General features: G+C 53.8%; 1 protein-coding gene across 2 annotated transcripts; it reads right to left on the bottom strand.

The window, feature by feature from the left end:
* Positions 1-2850: 2850 nt before the first annotated feature.
* KAZALD1 (Kazal type serine peptidase inhibitor domain 1) lies at positions 2851-7478 on the bottom strand. Of its 2 annotated transcripts, none has more exons than XM_058697529.1 (5): positions 7055-7478; positions 5463-6019; positions 4112-4272; positions 3884-4031; positions 2851-3686 (listed from the first exon to the last, which is right to left on the bottom strand). In XM_058697529.1, the coding sequence occupies exons 2-5, from the start codon at positions 5965-5967 to the stop codon at positions 3592-3594; spliced, it is 909 nt and encodes a 302-aa protein (XP_058553512.1). In that variant the 5' UTR covers positions 5968-6019; positions 7055-7478; the 3' UTR covers positions 2851-3591. The 2 variants fall into 2 exon arrangements, with proteins under 2 accessions (XP_058553512.1, XP_058553511.1); XM_058697528.1 differs by lacking the exon at positions 7055-7478 and adding an exon at positions 6429-7043.
* Positions 7479-19787: the final 12309 nt, after the last annotated feature.

Genomic DNA, 19787 nt, shown 5'->3' with positions numbered 1-19787 from the left:
CATAATGGAACATATATTTGCAAATGTGTATACATGTATATACACAAATAACAATACATCCATGTATACAATGCTTATGCACACACATACATATACGTGTCTACATGGTTATCCGCATACACATATGCTTTTAGATAATCCATATATATAACATATTGTGATGTACATACATACATGTATACACACACCTCATAAAATGCAGGTAAGCACACACACATGTAACTACTATGAACATATGATAGACATTACATGTAAATATCACACGCATATACACGTATATGTACGTGTACCTACATGTGCACGCTCACATACATAAATGAATACAAATAGAAGCACCCTTTTACTCAGAAATTTCCAGTCAATTTAACTGTCTCAAGCTCCCCCCCCCCCCACCCCCCGCCCAAGTCTGGCTGCCGCAACCAGAAATATCCACCAGATGGCACTCCTTTGCCACTTCCTGTACTCCCAAGTGTTGCCAGAGATGTCGCCCCTTTTGGCCAAGGCACAAAACTGGTGGAGCCGGCGTACCCCAAGAGCTTCCCCGTCACTCCCCTACCCAGCAGGGCGGTGGACATATCCTTCGTCCCCAAAGTCTGCAAACTCGCCCCCTCTCCGAAGTCGAACTCCTCCTCTGGGGCCTCCAGGCTTCTGTTGGAGGGGCGACTCCTCTTTGGGGGTCCCTGTTCTGCTCAGCCCTCAAATCCAGCCCCGTTCACCAGTGAGCCAAGGGTTGGGCCTCACCCAGACTCCCTCTGTTCAGAACAGCATGCTCAAGGGCCTTTACTAGGAGCCTTCGTAGTAATAAGCAGATTCCCCACGACGGCGGAGGAGCGAGTCAAGGTCATCTGTACACGTGTGGCACCTACACTCCTGTACACACAGCCCTCCGACCCCCGGCGTACCCCCGACATCGTGTCCTGGATGCCCAGCGGGAGTCAGCCAAAAGCCGAGGGAATGGCCAGGCCCTGGGACCTAGTACCCTCGGCTAGGGAGGAGCAGGTCCCGGTTAACCCCTCCTGCACCGGTCCAGTGTTGACTCCGGATCTCTGGCTTGGAGTCGGAAGGAAGTACATTTGCTCATCTTAACCAAACCACTTCAAATCCCGGAGGTGAGGGAGTGGGGTGCGACAGAGGTCCTCCCGCCACTTCGAGTCAGCTCTCACGGAACCTCACATTTCGGGGGTGAGCAACCTCGAACAGAAAACGCAGGGAAGGCTTGGAAACCCGTTGGGAGGCGAGGCCGGAGTTCTGGCAGCGGCTCTGCTTCCCCCTCCTCTTCCCCTCTCTTCCCCCGGGAGCGGCGGGAAATTATTTATTAAAACGCCGCCCGCGCTCTCATTTATTTGCGGTGAATAATCCTCGGCATCGCAGCGCGTTTATTAAACCTTTCCCGTCCCCGCATTACTTTAATAATAAATCGCGTGTCACTTTCCAGCGACGTTATTAAAGCCCGTCCGCGGAGCAGAGGAGGGGAGGGGGTGGGAGTGGGGGGGGTAGAGCAGCAGGGATTCCTTCTATTCCAGGCTGCGGGGCCTAAACCAGCAGGGTTGCGGAGGGGGGAAACTGAGGCTGTAAGGAGGCTGCACGCGAATACTCTACAAAGTCTGCATGAGCAAACAAGGAGTACGGATTCCGGGCATGCGTGTGACCCTGGTTGGGTTGGGTGGAGCCTCTGCTCTGCAGGTGGGCACGGTAGGATCGATGGGCCCGCCAGGGGGCGCCTTCGAGCACAGCTGCGCCGGAGTCCCCTTCGAAGAACTAGCCTGGGAAGGATCCCCAGGCTTCCACAGAACCCTGACCACGTCCCCTCCTTCAATCCGGAGCACACCACCTTCTGTTCCGGACGCCAAACAACACGACCCCTCTATCCCTGGCACACTGCTCACGTCCCTACTCCTGCTTCCGCGGTCGCCTTGGAATTCGCCTCAGGTATCCAACCCGCTCGTGCCGCGGAGCGCAGTTTCTGGGGCCGCCGGGCTCTAGACGGGACTAGGCCATGAGAGCTGTCCTCTGGCTTAGCCTCTGGAGGAGCCCTGCGGTTCCGCGGGAGGCACCGCCAAGCCCTCGGATTGGGATTCCTGACCACGCCCCTCCCAAGAGCCCGGGCTCCCTGCTTCGGGCCCCAAAGGACAAGCTCAGACATTGAGCCAACTGCAATCTCTCCGGTGGTGGCGCCAGGCTCTAGGCGGAGCCCAGGCGCGCAGGAGACTGTCGCCATCCATACACAGGGTCTAGGCCTCCCGAACTTAAGTTTTCATTTTCTGCTTCAATCACTCAGTAAACACTGTACCTCACCAGTGCCCCTTGGCTAGGTAAGGAGAGTGTGAAGAGAGATGTGGGGGGTGAAAAAAATGTGGCTCTGTGAAGGACCCTCAGCCAGACAGGACAGGTCACAGTTGGTGGATGAGGAAACAGGCTTACCTGACTTCTGTCTGGTCTCAACAAGGAAATGGGTGGATTCCTAGGGGAATCCTAGGGCTTGGTCCATACTGGTGGCCAAGCATCTCCCCTCCCTCATCCAGCTTGTGCTTTTACACTGGGGCCCTACCCACATAGACCTGGTTCGCCACTCTGCCTAGGGAGGGGACCAGAGTGGGCTGAACAGAGGGGGCAGGCACTCTAACTCTAGTCCAGCACAAATGGAGACCAGACTGGGAAGATACCCTCCCTCCAACCAGATGGCTTCAGCCTTCCTCCCTAGAGGGCAAGGGAGGCCCCAGCTCAAGCTTCCCGTCCGTACATCTGGCAGGCGTGTGCTTAGGGAGTGGGACCCACAGCTTTTGGATGCCTCCCAAGGAAATGTGGTCTTCATGTGCACATCTGCATGAACCATCTGTGCATCCGTGTGACTCAGTTTGTTCATAAATCCTTTATTGCGTGCCTACTGTGCCTAGTCCCGTGCTAGGCATTGTCCAATACAGAGTGGTATAAGATATGGTGCTGGCCTTGTGGGGTTTCCAGAATGACAGAAGCCGGTCATGACCAAATGCCCATTTTACTGCCCTGGACTAAACCATGCTCCATTATGCTTTTCTAGACAACAGATGGCCAACAGCAAAGAGGACTGCAGTTAGTAAGTGCAATTGGGACTTAGGTGAGGGGGGAAATTTCTAGAAGGTGAGTTTTGAGGAAGGGTAAACTGAGGCTAGGCAAAGGTTAGGGACTAGAAAAATAACAGCCGGGGCTGTGGTAAAGGGTAGTTAGAAAGACTGGCTGAGCAGGGCTGGAGGGAGGGCTCTCAGAAAGAAATGGAGGACCTTGGTTGCCTCCTTGTGCCCACTCTTCACGCGCCCCCACACCCCCACCCAGCCTAGGGACCAGCAGGCAGCTGCTGTCTTCTGCCTGGTTGGTCCCCGCTGGAGACTGTCCTGGCCAGGGCACTTCCTCCATGGGCCTCTTAGCATCCCACCACCCCTAGTCTCTGCCTCTCTCCTTATCCTCCAACTTTGTCTTCCTACTCACCACTACCACGTCTCCCCTATTAAGGGCATTACAGTGATGAAAGGCCCCCACTCCCCCTTTCAGGTCTTTTCAAGAGCAGAGATGAATACTGTCCCCACTCACCCACCCCCATAGGCCAGAGCTCCGGACCTAGTAGTAATCCTCGCCCTCTTCACTCTCAGCCTCCTCCTCAGGAACCAGATGTAGGGATGGCAGCTGGGGGATGCCTGTAGAGTTCAGCTGGTCTGCAAACACAGGTGGGCAAAGGAGAGAGAACAGGAACGAGGGGCTGTCGGTACCCACATGTCCCAGACTGCGAGAAAGCCATACTTGCATGTGCACCCATATGCGCACACACACACACACACACATGCGCGCACATGTGAGGCCCTGAATCCACCACCAGTCCCCCCAGTCCCCAGAGCCCAGGGTTCCCCCTTACCCGGCGTGAGCACCGTCAGGCTAGCTGGGGCCTCAACCTGGCCGAGAGCATTGCGGGCCAGGCAGCGGTAGATACCCTCATCGCTGGGACGCACAGCTTGGATCTGCAGCCAGCCTGTCACTTCAAACCTCTGGGGTCCACCCCTGAACTGGAGCCAGAGAAAGGGTCAGCAGGATCCTTCTAGGGGGACCCTGGGCGCCCAAGGGAGGCCTCTGCTCCCTATCCTACCTGCACTGAGATGTGGGGATCATCCCCTGGCAGCTGAATGTCCAAGCCGTCCTTCCTCCACTCGATGGATGCCATGGGGTAGGCAAACACCTCACAGCCAAAGATCACATCCTGTCCCGTCACGTTCCAAATGTCATATGGGTGCAACACGATCTGGGGCTCTAGGGGTGGAGGCGGAAGGCCTGAGAACAGGGTGGCACATCTCGCCCAGCAAGAAGCCCATGTATGAACCCTCATGGATGGGTTTGCAGGGAAACACAATAGACGCTCAGGCAGATACACATCCATAAGCAAGACGTGACATGTACACACAGGTACATGCAAATGCAGGTGCGGGTACTACAGGTACAAACCCAGAAGTGGCGAGGCACATGCAACAGGATGCACAGGAACAAGCACACAGGTCCACACCTCAGCTTGGCAGCCACACTCTGTCCCTGATTGCTCCCCTGTCCTCATTCCACCCTCTAGGCCCCTGTCCTGCTATACTTGTAACTGACACCTCCCCCTACCCTCCCCCTTTCCTAACCGAGTGGAGTTGCCAAAGACCAGAAGAGCGGCCCTCCCCCTACCCCCCACTCTGGGACCAGGGAAGGGGGCGGGGGGGGGGGGGATTCCCACGTGGGAAAGGCAGAGAACCTGAAACCAGATCTGGGCAGCAGGCAGAAAGCCTGAAGCTGCGGGGTAAAGTGTTGGGACCCTGCCGGTGTTTGTTTTCCTGGCAGCCGCAGCCAGGCCAGATCCCTCAAAGGGGCTCAGGAAGCGAAAGTTACTAAAGCTGCCAAAGGAAACCTGAGGCTTGAATGGCCCTCAGCACCACCACCACCACCACCACCCCCACCGGGGATGGGAGGGAGGAGCTGGAAGAGCCCCCTCCTTCACTACTCCCGGGGCCCAGAAGAAAGAGAAGGGAGGCGGGAGACTGGGCTAACAGCTTGCTCTGCGAATCCGAATCCGCCCAAGTGAAACCTGATTTCATCTCACTGGAACCCAAATCGCGTTGCCTGGGCTCCAGCGGTCTGGGCAAAGCCTGGGAGTCTCTTCACGCTCTCCCTTTTGAGAGACCAATCATTGGCTATGTGCCTGCTCCCTCAGAGGGGTCCGTCCCGCCGGCCGGGTCTGGAGCTTTCACGCGCCTCAGGGCACACAGCTTGCTGACAAAGCTCGGACCGCACCTTAGGGCAGCAGTCTCTGCGAACCAGCAGCGAGCGCGGGCTCTTATACTGAAGTCGAGCACTCCCCTGCCTCATCTTTTTCGCTCCGCTGGCCAGAGACCAATTCAGTCGGAGGTCGGGGATCAGTGCCTCGAGCGCCCCGAGCGCCAGGGGTAGGGACCCCGGGCCGTGCGTACCCGATTCGCAGGGCCCCGGGTGCGCCACAGTGAGGTTGGCGTCGGGCCGAGCGCGGGCCGCCTCCTGCAGCCGGCAGATCTGAGCGTAGGTGCGGCCGTCGGATCCGCAGAGCGGGCGCTGCGAGCGGCAGGCGCACAGCGGCTCCGGCACCTCCCCGCGGCTCAGGTCGCCGCCTGCGTCCAACCGGCACTCAAGCTGCTCGCCGCAGCGCCCGTAGAAGTGGGCGCTGGGGTCCAGGTCGCAGAGCTGGCCCTCGAGGTTGGCGCATTCCCAGCAGCAGCCGCACGCGTCGCGCACCCGGCCGGCCAGGCAGCCCCGTGGCGCGGCGCACTCTTCTGGCCGGCAGGGAGCGCAGCCCTCGCCCTCCGCCAGCAGCCGCAGCCAGCCGCGCCGCAGGTAATCGGGGCCTGGGGACGGTCGCGCGCCTGTCGGGGGCGGCGTCCGCACCACCAGCAGTAGCAGTAGCGAGGGCAGCGCCAGGGCAGCTGCCGGCAGCCGTGGCATGGTTAGCTGGAAGCCCTGCGAGCGCTCTGGGCATCAGCGCGTTCGTGGCACCCTGCCAGGGAGGGAAGCCAGGTCAGGAGGTCAGAAGCAACCTCACTGTTACTTGTACCAAAGTTTGACCCACGCACTGCCCCCTTCCCTGCTGCCTTGGAGTCAAGGAGACCCTCAACACAGAAGCACAGTGACTCTCTAGGAGTCATCCAGTTATTGATCGGACCGGGTTTCTGGGGTTGGGGACAGATGAGAGGAAAGGATGGTAAAACTCAGGCGCCAGCATACACGCGCGCGCACACACACACACACACACACACACACACCCCCAGCAGCAGCACCACAGACCATCCAACTCTGAAGCTTCCTGTCCTAGAGGTAGATGGGAATGGATGGCCCCAGAGCTAAGGAGTTGTTAACAAGGGAGGAAACGCGGAAAGAGTAGATGCCCTGGGGCCCAGAGTGCTCACCTACTGTCTAGGACTAAGCCCTTCAGAGCAGCCGTGATTCCGGTCCGAAAAAGCAGGCAGTGGAAAGAAAGCAGAGGCCAACAAACGGCTGGGCCTGCCAGCCACCTCTGCTCCGGCTTGAGGATCTCTGAGAGAGCCCAAGGGCTTGGACTCAGAGAGCAACTCCTCCGCCCCCTCTCCCCGCCTCTCGACGTCGCACACAACCCCCTCCCTCCAGTTTTGAAGCTGCCAATTTTATGCAGCCGCACAGGACCCTCCTGGGCCACTTCCCCTAGCTGGGCCAAAGTCACAGTGAGAAGTGAGGAGTCGTAACCGGACACCGAAGCTGGGAGAAGACGGGGCAGGATGGGGTGGGGGGTTGGGAGTAGGGTCTATGAGGGTGGCTGGGAAGCTCGAAAGAGCCGAATAAAGGTCTAAGTCTTGTCCCATCCTACTCTACAGTCCCTGGGGTCTGCTAGAGCAGCTGCATAACGCGGAGGCGGTAGGAGCTCTGGTGCCTTGGCTCCTGGAGGGCAGAGCCAACCAATGTAGTCTCCCCGCAGCCCAGGGCTGGCTTCCCAGGGACTACTGCAGTCTCGTCCACCCAGCTTCCCCACTAAGGCGTCGGTCAGAGATTCGGTGCTTACATCTGCCTCACCACATCTGGCCTCGTCCTCCCTCCCCACATCCGGCAGGTGCTTCAGCCCGCGGATGAACCTGGAGATTAGAGGTCCCAGCCGACCAGCAGCCGCAGGGAGAGGTGGGCGGGGCGCCTCCCCCGCGGACCTCGCTCCGGGTCGGGATTATAGGTTATAGTTAGTTCCAAGGCCGGCAGGGCCGGAGGCATTTGGTTTCGCGGCCGCCACCGGCGCCACCGTGGCACTTTGGGCTGGGGGCGGGGAGGAGAGCGTTCCTGGAGGCCCGCCCGCCTTACAGGGGGTCGGCCAGGCCCCGCCCTAGCCTGCCCCTAGCGGCTTACAGAAGCCGCGCAGCAGTTCAGTGTGTAGGGGGCGAAAACTGCGCTTTGCAGCGGGGGAGGTGACAGTATTTAGCCAGTCTCGGGCCAGAAGGACCTGGCCCCCAGCCTAGCGGCCTCCGAGGCCTCCTGACTAACCTCGAAGTTCAGGGCTGGCGGCAGCCTGCCGACCGCCCAGGGGGATCCGCTCCGCATGCGTACTGGAGGCCTGGAGAGTCCAACTCCCTGATGCGGCCCAGCACTGTCAGTCCGGACCTCAACTTGGACAAGCCCTTCCACTTAGGGGTTCCCTAGCCGCGGGCACGTCACTCCTGGCCAGAGGAGGCTCTGATGAGGTGGGCGAAAACAGATACACAGTCACTGTGGTCCCCCAAACTCCGGAGGGACAGGGAGCAAACTTCGCGCGCGATCTCACAACTATCGCGAGAACCTGAACAGGAAGCCTAGGAATTCGGAGCAGGAAAGGCCCGCGGGTTTTAAACCGGAAAAAGAATGGGCGGGGCCGGCGATGGCTGATATTTGTGGGTAAACCCCTGTCTTTTGCCCTGGGGTCAACTGAAATGTTGACCTGGGGCAGATGTGAACTGTAAGAAAACTGCAGGAAGTCCTGAGAAAAACAGGAGAGTGGGTAGGAAGGGGCTTGAAATTGCGGAACTAATGGAGCCACTCAGGGAAGTCTGACTCTGAATTACAAAATGCCTTGAGGGTGATCACTCCCAGTATACAGAGGGGAAGCAGTCGGGGATCTCAAAATGAATTGTTACCGGCTTCTAAGACTTGGAGCCAGTATTTAAACAGCAAACTCCCCGGACCTACACACTCTTTACTTACCCCACTTTACTGTAGCCGGTTGTTTACTTTCAGTATTTGCTATGCTCTAAGCGTTTGACATTAGGAATCGTGTCTGACTCTTCACTGTATCTTGCGCACCTAGCCCTGCGCCTAGCAGCACAGTAAATTCTTGGTAAATATTTGAGGATTAAATGTGAAAGACTTCCTGTGTGTGAAAGTCAAGTTTAATTTAGACTTTCGGAGTCGCTGAAGGCTGGATAGACGGGGAACGAGCGCCCTCTGGTGGGCATGCGGTTGGCGATGAGAACAAGACCGTGCATACAGTAGGCACCAAAGATGTTGACGGTACAGATCGGCTTTTATTAAGTAAAGATGTGTTCCTGGAAAAACACCACATATTGTAAAAAATATTTTTAGAAGGGATTTTTTTTTGCAAAAGACAATTTGAAAGTCTAGCTATGTTCCCAGAGCCTCATCATCTGACACTAATCCAATTCAGACTGCAAAACACATTCAATAACATCTATTCCCATTCAGTGTCTTGAAGAATACATAGTACTGCCTCTTTCTCTTCCCCACCCTTGACTGTAGACGCTTGTACTGAGAGGAGGAGGCATAGAATGTAGTTTGCTTTCCACCGTGATTCATAGCCTGGAGTTCACAGGCTATCGTATCTTCACTTTCAGCCACTGACCCATGAAATAGTTGTTAGATATAATGATAGAATGAAATGGGTCTTGTACAGATGAACAGCAGAAGAAGAAACAAGGGTAAAAGATCAGTGTGTAACCGGGTAAGAAATTACTTGGGAGGGATCACACCTTCCAACCTGACACCAGCCTCTTTTGACATGGCTGGTGAAAATAGGGGGGTTGACACTTTGATGAAGAGGCAGAAGTGAAACAAATGGTCCAAACTGACCCATGAGAGACAGATACAGAGGAATTGTGTTTTCTGAGAACATTAGAACCAGTTAAGTCAAAGAAGGCTCAACAGATAATTAAGATGGAATACCTTGTAGATACCAATGATGACAAATAGGTGAACTTAGTCAAAATATGTGTAGGAAAACAAGGTTAAGTGAAAAGGAGAAGGATCTGGATACTAATCATTACTGTGTAAATATTTGCCATGTATATCAGTAAACACCTTAAGACAATTCAGAATGAGGCAAATCGTTGAGTATACAGCTCACTATTCCTTTATTTTGTAAAATTTATTTTCCATAATAAAAAATTAGAGGCTATTTTTTCTAGGTAGATTTAGGATGTTGAGATAAATTTAGAAAGTTGGGACAGCCAGGTGGGCAGATACACATTATAATGTGGCTACAAATAATATTACCAAATGAAAGTTGGGATACTCAGGAGACGAGCTGTCTGGAATACCTAGGCATTAAGTCAAGTAAAATGAGCTTTAAGACATGCAGAGAGAGATCAGGCGAAAATTTCTTTAGTTTACTCTTCCTATATCCCAGGAGGCAATTCTCTCTGTCCCACCCTCAGTGTCCCATCCACCTTTGAGATGGAGACTGTAGCTCCATCTGACCTGATGACTTGGCCATATTTTGAACTAATAAACTTAGAAAGGATGTTTAAGTCATTTAGATTCTCTCTACATTTCTTGTTCTTGTTTTTAACTTTTTTTCCCATTTTGAAGTATAAAAGACAAACAGAAAAAGTGCACAAAATAGAGATATAGGTCAATTAATCATTACAAAATTAATACTCATGTGATCATCATCCAGGTCAAGAAATAGAACATGGTTAAAACCGCCAGAAACCCTCATGTCCCATCACAACCATTAATCCCTCCTTTCCCCACTAGGTACCCATTTCTAACTTCATATTTTAATTTTACCTGCTTTTGATTTATATATAAATTGCGATACACCTAGGAATGGAGTAGCTGCTTCATGTGATATACACGCATTCAACATTAGCAGTTATTGCCAAACCATTTTCCCAAAGTGACTCTATCAATTTACATAGTCACCAGCAATTAATGAGAGCTCCCATTGTGCCACATCCTTGCCAACACTTGGTATTGGCAGTCTTTTCAATTTTAGCCATTAAGTAAATACTGTAGAGCCTAAGATCTAAGATGGCCAGTCCACAAGGATTTCCTCCCCTGGATTAAAAAAAAAAAAAACCACTTTATTTTGAAATAATTTAATATTTGCATAGAAGTTTCAAAAATGGCACAGGGGTGCCTGGGTGGCTTGGTCAGTTAAGCATCTGACTTTTCAGCTCAGGTCATGAACTCACGGTTTCTGAGTTTGAAACCCCCCAGTCTGGCTCTGTGCTAAGAATGCAGAGCCTGGGGCGCCTGGGTGGCTCAGTCGGTTAGGCATCCGACTTCGGCTCAGGTCACGATCTCGCCGTCTGTGAGTTCAAGCCCCGCGTCAGGCTCTGTGCTGACAGCTCAGAGCCTGGAGCCTGTTTCAGATTCTGTGTCTCCCTCTCTCTCCGACCCTTCCCCGTTCATGCTGTCTCTCCCTGTCTCAAAAATAAATAAACATTAAAAAAAATTAAAAAAAAAAAAAGAATGCAGATCCTGCTTGGGATTCTCTCTCTCTCTCTCTCTCTCTCTCTCTCTCTCTCTCTCTCTCCCCCTCCCCAGCTGGCTCTCTTTCTCTCTCTCTCAAAATAAATAAATACACATAAAAAAATAGCACAGAAAGTTCCCATGTACCCTCACCCACCCGACCCCAATGAAACCGTATTATATAACCATAGTATAATTAACAGAACCCAGACATTGACATTGCTACAATACTATTAACTGCTAACCAAACTATGGACCTTATTCAGATTTCACTAATTTTTACATACATTCATGTGGTGCGTGCATGTGTGTGTGTGTGTGTGTGTGTGTGTGTTTATAATTGAAATTTTATTACATGTATAGGTTTGTGTACCATGAGGTGAATAAGTGGGTCTTCCGGGGCATGGGAGACTAAAGCACATGCCAGGGGAACAACTTGTAGAATCTATAACACTAAACCAAATGTCACTTAGTATATAAGTTGCTTTTTAAGTTACTATCGAAAGTGATTGAAGGAAGGGGCACCTGGCTGGCTCAGTCGGTGCCACATGCGGGTTTTGATCTTGGGGTTGTGAGTTTGAGCCCCACATTGGGTTTAGAGATGGCTTAAAAAATAAAATCTAAAAAAAAAAAAAATCATTGAAGGGAAAGGAGGCTAGTTGTCAAGAAAGCTAAATATACATTTGCACACTCAACATCTACCTGTTGGGGCAGGCTGGGGGCAAGGGCCGAGTCCCAGGGTCACTGGTGGAGGTCAACTGTTCATTATGGCATACTCTGAAGGAAAGACCTGGTAATGACAAGTGATGTCCTCCAAAGTGGCAGGCTCTTCAGTCTTGCCTTGCTTTTTACTTGAAGACAATTTTCTGTAAGTGAGGCCAACAAGATAACTTCCTGCTGAGACATCTACAGTGATTCTTCATTCATTCTACCATTATTTTATATGTCCAGATGATACCCAAATTTCCACCGCTGGCCCAGACCTATCTCCTGAATGTCACACCAGTACAACCAAACTGAGGAATCCACTTCAAGCATTTTCTTTTTTAAAAAAAATTTTTTTTTTTAACGTGTACTTATTTTTGAGACAGAGAGAGACAGAGCATGAACCGGGGAGGGGCAGAGAGAGAGGGAGACACAGAGTCCGAAGCAGGCTCCAGGCTCTGAGCCGTCAGCTCGGAGCCCGACGCGGGGCTCGAACTCACGGACCGCGAGATCGTGACCTGAGTTGAAGTCGGACGCTTAACTGACTGAGCCACCCAGGCGCCCCTAGCATTTTCTTCCAAGCAGTCAGAGAAGAAGGCCGGAAACAGCTTCAGCCTGCATCATATTTATGGCTCCCAGAAAAAAAAAAGCATCAATATGTCAAATCACAGGGTAACATTTCATTGACTCTGCTTGAGTGATATGCTCAACGAGAATTAACCAGATGGCCAAGGCCTGGCCAGCCTGGAGCACAAGTCTCCCTCTGCTGCAGATGCAGACCATGCCCCACGCATTTACTCTTGGCCACCCCAAAGTTTACCTGCAGACAGTTCATTCCTGTACAGTCTCGTGGGTCTGAGCCCCTAGAGTGAGCTCAGGTAGCAGGGCAGGCTAAAAATGCCAGAGCTAACCCAAGAGCAAGCCATATCAGGTGAGGGGCAGGAGTTGAAGGGTAAATACCTCTGCTTCGTTTCCTTTCAGTGGGATAATTCTGAGGTGTATTCTGTCTGGTCTTCCAGAAGGGCTCCAGTGGGACTGAGCCCCAGTTACCCTCAGTGGTAACTCACTCACTGATGCACCCTCTATTTGTTTCCGCCCCCCCCCCCCCCACCCTTCCCTCACTTCCCTTCTCCCTCACTGTGTTCTCTGGGGGGTTTGCCAAATAAACAACTTCTACTCAAACCTTGTCTCGGGATGTGATTTCTGAGGAACCAAAACTAAGACGACCCCTGTAAGGCCATCTGTCTGGAAGCCCCATCGAGACCATTTGACCAGGAAAAGATTTTGGACCCCAAACTACATTTGTTTGTGACCGTATCCTTCGCTCATACCCCACTTTCAACCTTTGCTTTTTTTTTTTTTAATTTTTTTTAACGTTTTTATTTATTCAACCTTTGCTTTTAACGTATAACAGTTCAGTGTTGGCTTCTGTGGGGAGTTGGGCAATAGGTTAATAACATCCGAGACTTCTCCAAACTGAAACCAAGGTTTCCCTGAAACCAAGGAAGAATCTGGGAAATGTATGCTCAGAACTCCAAAGAAGAAACGGTAGGATGTTTTCTCAAGGGCTGATGGAAGACAGAAAGAACACTATTAGGAACTACTTGGCTTTTAGGCAACCGCACCACATAGAAACCTCTTGACCCCGGGCAAGAATCAGAATAAGGTGAGTATAATCCTAGGCAAAGAGTAACCGCCATCTCTGCTCAGTGTGGGCAACTCAGCACTAACAGAACAAACATGGTAGAAAGGATGGGCGGTAAAGAACAAACACGGGGCTCTCCCAACCGAGGTCGGGAGTCAGACTGCGGATTTGGGCTCAGGTCATGTTCTCATGGTTCGGTTCATGGCGGGCTCCATGTTGACAGCACCGAGCCTGCTTGGGATTCTCTCTCTCCCTCTCCCTCTGCTTCTCTCCCTCTCAAAATAAATAAATGGACTTAAAAAAATAAAAAAAAGAACAAACACGAGACTCAGCATGAACCTCTGAGCATGTCCAAAAGTCCATAAGCCTTACATGTCAGTATGAAGCCACATGAAACCCCGGACACACTTGTACACTTTCTCTCCTCTTCCCCAGTGGTTAAGGTGTGAGAAGAGAGGTACCAAGAGAGGGCACAGGAGAACCGTGGCTAGCGAACCTCCTGCTGGCTCGGTCCCCCCATTGAGGGAGACCCAAGTGGGGAATCCGTTGAGTAGAATCACACTGCGGTTGAGTTCAAGAAATGGGTACAAAATGGTGCTTTAAGCTAAAAGCGGAGATCTCCAAGGGTCCCGAGACGTGACTTCGCGCCGGCTGTCTACAACGTTTCTAAAGAATTTGGATTTAGCCCAAGAGCGAAGGCTACCGTGCCACTGGTCCAGCCACTCGCAGCATCTGCAGCGTGCGGCAGCTGAAAAGGCCGACAGTGTGGGAAGGGCCTCACAGAAGTTCCTGCTTGAACTTAGCATCCAGGCTTCCCATCAGCTTTGCCAGCAGCTGCGACCCACCTGAACCTCAGTTTCCTCTGAGAGACAAGGGTGAATTCAGCCTTCGGACATGTTGTATTCGGCACAGGGTTTTTGGGTTTCTAACTAATTGCCAATATTTCAGCATAAAAATCCAGAATGTGGGGGGCAGCGTCGGCAGGCCAGGATGCTCAGGGAGGCCTGGGGGAGAACTCCCCGCTGCTCTTAGTGCTGAGATAGGGAGGTAAGAAAAGTCAAGCTAATATCAAGCTATCAAGCCGCTGGTGCTGCTAAAAAAGAGGGAGTGGGGCGGGGGGAGAGAGAAAAGAAAACCTGGGGAATCTGGTCCACTTAGCAACCACTGAGCATAAGTAGTGGCTGCTGTTTTAGGTGGGTCTGGCCCTCTCCAGCTCACCCTAGTCCTGATGGTGGGACCAGTTTGCCTCATTGAAGACTCCTGCCTGCCCCTGTAACCTTTGCGGATATGATCCTTGAACTAGATCGGTCTTTGGCTCCAAAAGGCAATAGCAACGACAACAACAACAGCTACCGCTGAGCAAAGGTTCCAGTGTGCCAGGCACTGTGGCCGGCTATTTACATACATTAGCTTGTTGCAGACTTACAATGCCTTGTAAGGTAGGCTTATTAAACTTACTTATTTTTTTAATGCTTATTTTTGAGAGAGAGAGAGAGAGAGAGAGAGAGAGCACAAGCAGGAGAGGGGCAGAGAGAGAGGGAGACAGAATCTGAAGCAGGCTCCAGGCTCTGAGCTGTCAGCACAGAGCCCGATGCGGGGCTCGAACTTACAAACTGTGAGATCATGACCTGAGCCGAACCTTACTTTTTAAATAAGGAAACTGACGGGCGCCTGGGTGGCTCAGTTGTTTAAGCATCTGAGACTTTGGCTCAGGTCATGATCTCATGGTTTGTGGGTTCAAGCCCCGTGACAGGCTCTGTGCTGACAGCTCAGAGCCTGGAGCCTGCTTCGGATTCTGTGTCTCCCTCTCTCTCTGCCCCTCCTCTGCTCATGATCTGTCTCTCTGTCTCTGTCTCAAACGAATAAACATTGGGGCTCTTGGGTGGCTCAGTCCAACTCTTGGTTTCAGCTCAGGTCATGATTTCGCAGTTCGTGAGATGGAGTTGTGCGCTTGAGAGCACAGAGCCCGCCTGAGATTCTCTGCCCCTCCTCTGCTCTGTCTCTAAAAACAAATACACTTTTAAAAAAAGTTTAAATGAATGAACATTAAAAGAATAAATAAGGAAACTGGGGTTCAGACCCGTAGGTAAGTTTGCCCACTGCCACACTGACCAGTAGGCAACAGAGTCAAGACTTGAACCTGGGGCTGCCCGGGCATGATTCTACCATCACACTGTCCTGACACTATCACTCTTATCTTTATCTGCTACCTTCAGGGCAGCTAGAGCCAGAACTCCAGCTGGTGGTTTATAAGTTTAAATGCCCCATATTCAAGAGCCAACCAGTAGAGATGCAGGTGAGTATATGTCCAGTCAGCAGAAAATCGGGAGGCGGGGAGGTGATGGGGCACATCCTCGGTTAAAGCATTTGGGCACCTGAGGCCAAAGTGCCTCGGGGTTAGTATTAATAGAAGACGAGAGCTATGAGCTCGGGGGAGGGGGGAGATGGGATCAGTCTCCTGAGATGCCAGGACCTTCGAGAGGCCTTGGGGAAGGCCTCTCCAGGTGCTCCTAGTGCTGAGACAGGTAGGTAGAAGGTGAGAGAGTGATGGCTGAGCTGCTGGTATTGACAGGAACTCTCCTGGCTATGGGGGGTTGGGGTGGGGGCTTCTGGCGAATGGAAAGCGGGTGGCCGTCTGAGCTGGGGGACAATGTGAGCCTCTGAGCCATGAGGCCTAGGGGTCCCACCCATGCCTTCCTCCCTTCTTGCCCCTCCCCGCTCCTGGTCTGAGGGGTCTGTGGTAACCAACCAGCTTCCTGTGCAGGACTAGCCCAGCTAGCTCACAGGGAAAATTTGGATGGGAGCCTTTCTTAGGTGCAGCATTTTACCGAAAGCCTCGCGGACACGGCGCCCCACAGTGCAAGGACGGGAGAAGGACAAGGAGGAAAGGACTTGTTCAGAGGCCCTTCACCTCGGCGGGGGGGCTCAGCCTCCACTTGCCTGGCCCGGTGGGTAGCAGGGAGGATGAGGCTAGGTCTGGGGGAGCGAGGGCACCGCGCGGTTCCGTGTCCCACCCAGTCAGGTGAATGGCCCGGAGCCTAGAACTGGGCGCCCTGCCTGGGATCCCGCAGCCAAGGCCTGGAGCGCCCCCTGCGGAGGCGGAGAACACCGCAGGCAGGTGGCAGCACCCGGCGAGGAGGCCGGAGGAGGGAGCTCCAGCCCCGCCCGGGAGCCGGGTGCGCCCCCATCCCACCTGCAAGAGGGCACCCCGCCCGGGGGAGGGGGGCGGGAGTCCGAGGCGGGTCGGATTCCCAGCCAGCTCTCTCCTCACAAGAGGCGGCCCATTATCCGGCGTCGTTAAAGAGCAATTAGATGGAAATTAAGCCGAGAACAAGTATTGATTATCTCATTAAGGCCGGGGGAGCCCGCTCTGTCGGTGAGAGTTTACCGCCGCTCACCCCATTATCTGCAAGGTGAAAGCCTGCGGTCATCAAAACCCAGTGAAGTATTGATCTTACCCCTATCCCCAAACCCAGTCCCGCGCCCTCCCCCTAGAGTGTATGGGGTCTGGAGAGGTGACACGGGGTGGGGTGGGGGGTTGATGGGGGGAGGAAAATATCAGGCCCCCACTCTCTGTGTCTTAGCACTCCCTCTGTATTCCTTTCATTTTCTGCTTCCAAATCATTATTTTTCCCCGTGCTACTTTGGTGGGGGGAGGGGGGGAAAGGAGACCAGAGATAATTCACATCCCTCCAGGGCGGTAGAGGGGGATCCCCTAGTTTTACCTCCAGAGAAGATAAACTAAAGTTGAAACTTAACTGAAATTATTTGCCCCTGTTGACACAGCGTATCGGGTGTCTCTGGACCTCGAACCCCATACCCTGCAGGGAGGGGGATGGGTTTAGTTCTGGATCACCACCATCTCCAAAACAAGAGATACCTAGGATCACCCCAAGGCCCCCCAAGGCTTAGAGACCTTAGAGTTAAGAAGGGGCTTCCCCAGGGTCCCGATGCTGAGACCTTGGGAGAAAAATCACAGCGTGTTAGAGAGAAAAGTTGTTTTCATCCTAGTTTTGCTTCTAGCTAGCTGTGTAACCTCAGGCAAGTCACGTTGCCTCTTCAGGCCACAGAGTCTGCAAAGAATGGGGTTGGAAGCGCTCTAGAGCTCCTGCGCCCTCAGACACAACAATCTGTCAGACAAAGTGCCGAGTCCGGCTGGCAGGCCTGGGGGTGCAGCTGTGTGCCCAGCCCCTGCCTGACCCTAGGGGAGCTTATGGCCTCAAGGGGAAGAAGACATTGAATGGACAATCATGGAAATAATTAATAAGTCGCAATTATGATAGGAACTAGAAGGAAGAGTGCAGGTGCTAAGATGGTGTTGGAGAAGCGAACGGAGGGGGCTTGCGCAGGAAGCAGATGTTTCAGTAAAGACACAGGGAACGTCTGTTGCCCACTAACTCGTTCAACACACGGTTACTGAAGGTGCTCCAGAGCCCAAGGTGAGCAAAACCACGGTACTTCTCCCTGGAGCCCATAGTCCAGTGGGGGGAGACAGACAGCAATGATCTAACCACACAAATGAAAGCAAAAGCCCACATACGGTACACCTACTGAAAAATACGACGAGTAATGAGCGAGAATAAGAGGAGGGATTCACTTGGAGAAGAGAGGGTCCAGGAAGCCTCTCTGAGAGCGCGATGGTCAGTCCATCATTGAAGACCAGAAGCCCTTCAGTGGAGTCTTTGGGAAAACGGGGTGGGGGAGGGAGTCTCCTGGAGAGGGCGCACCTTCCTCCCCAACGCGCCTTGCCTTGGAGCGCGCCCAGGACGGAGACCCAGCAGAGACTAGGGTTCCGGCCTCTGACACTCCGGACCCCACCGTGGGGCTCACCTGAGAGTTTCAGGCGAGCCTAGGGGGCGGAGGGCGGGCCGGCGGCGGCAGGTGGTACGCCGGGCGCACACCAAGTTGGCCCGAGCGGAATGCGCGGCGCCGCCGCGGTATCTGGGCTCATCTCCCTGCCCCGGAGCCGGGCAACGATTAATCTTGGTTGACGGTTTCTAATGTCCTAATTGGGAGGTGGGGAGAGCGGCCCAGTCCGCCCTAAAGGTAGAAGCGGCTAATGGGCCTCTTCATCACCGCCAGGAGCGGGTCCCCGGTGGAGCGCGAGGGGCGCTGCAGCAGGTGAGACGCGGAGCTGGCGGCGGCCCTTAATGAAGCTGCCCGGTCTGCGCGGACCGAGAGGAGAGCTCCGGGGAGGGAGGCGGTTCCAGGGGTGGAGGGCGGTTAGCTCAGCCCAGCGCGGGGGCTCACCTGGGTGCCCTTTCCCTGAGGAGGCCTCCCGGGGGCGCAGGGCTCGGTGGGTGGGGGTGCTGGGTTAGACCTGAGTAGAGAATGGATCTTTTCGGAGGTGACAGGAGTGGGACGGGATATGGCCCTGCAGTAAGGAAGGGCCTGGCACTAGGTGGGCTCTCCGAGATGTTGCTGACCCACAAGGCCTGTGCCCGACGTGTGCAGGGCAGAGATGTGAGAAGCAAGTGTGGATTCTCAGGCTTTCGGGGACCCTAACGACTCCAGAGCGCCTTGTCTTTCACAGCTGCGCCCCTTGCCCTCTGCGACTCAGTTTCCCTTCTGGAGCGGGTTTGTGAGCTTCCAGCCCCTCCAGCTCTCAAGCCCACCCCACCCCCACCCCCTCCAGCATATACTAGCGGGACCTGTAGTTAACCTAGTCCTACCGATACAGTCTCCCTCACCCATCCCCATGTGGCCCAAACTGCGGGGGCTGGGGGGTGCGGGTCACGCTTGTGCCCCACTCCCACCCCCCGCCAGCCCCGGACGCGGTCCGCGCCGCTCTTGTCCTCCCCTGGGAACCCCTGCTTTCTGGAACCGCGTCTTCTCCGCGGGCTTCGCTGTCTCTCGCTCGCTCGCTGGAAGCCTCTCTCCCGCCCCCTTCCCCCTCCAGCCGCCCCAGAAATATATTGTATTCTCACCTAATCCTGTTCAATTACAGCATAATAAAACACATAATAAAAACCTAATTCATTTTTCTCCCGCGCCCCCCATCTCCCGGCATCTTCTTGCTCGGGATTAAAAATTTGTCTTCATGCTTGTGGCACCGCAGTCCCGGCGCCTCGGCATCTTTAATGTATGAGCCGGGGAGCCAGGGACCCGCCGGCTCCGCCGTCTCCGCTCCGGAAAGGCGTCCGCTAGTCACCTGAGGATGCGGGTGGGGACGGAGGGAGGAGCGCATCCCTGAGTGGGGCCCCATTGGCAGCCACGCCTCCTTTCCACGGGACGATTTGGGGCTCAAAGGTCCTCAGATTCCCAGTGGTGAGGCGATAGCTTGTCCGTCAGAGCCAACGGACCCAGTGTGGCCTCCAGGGGACGCAATGTGGGGCAGGTCTCCGGGAGGGAGTGTCCTAAGGGAGGCTTGGCTCCCCACCCCCTAATGCAGAGCAGAGCCGGACAAGCAGCGGCCCCAGTTTCCTCGGCCTTCATTCTCTCCTCTGCTTCGGCTCTCAGCTGGCCCCGCCAACCAGGCTCTGGCTTCTAAGTTACCGCCACCATTCCCAGTCCCTCGGGACTCTCCGCCACCCTCTGATCACATGGTGTGAACAACCTGGATCGCTGAAACAAGGTTAGAACTTCCCACAAAGAATTATCAAGAATTCGATACGAGAAAATTTCCTACAAAGGCACGGTGCCTGGAGATTGTAGAGGGCAGGTCTGAGACCCAGTACAACCTAGTGGTACTCCCTCATGCCTTCATTTCTTCCTT

This window comes from Neofelis nebulosa, chromosome 13, assembly GCF_028018385.1.
Source record: "Neofelis nebulosa isolate mNeoNeb1 chromosome 13, mNeoNeb1.pri, whole genome shotgun sequence".
Lineage (NCBI taxonomy): Eukaryota > Metazoa > Chordata > Mammalia > Carnivora > Felidae > Neofelis > Neofelis nebulosa.
The sequence above is the reverse complement of the archived record's forward strand: the minus strand, read 5'-3'. Positions and strand labels throughout refer to the sequence as shown.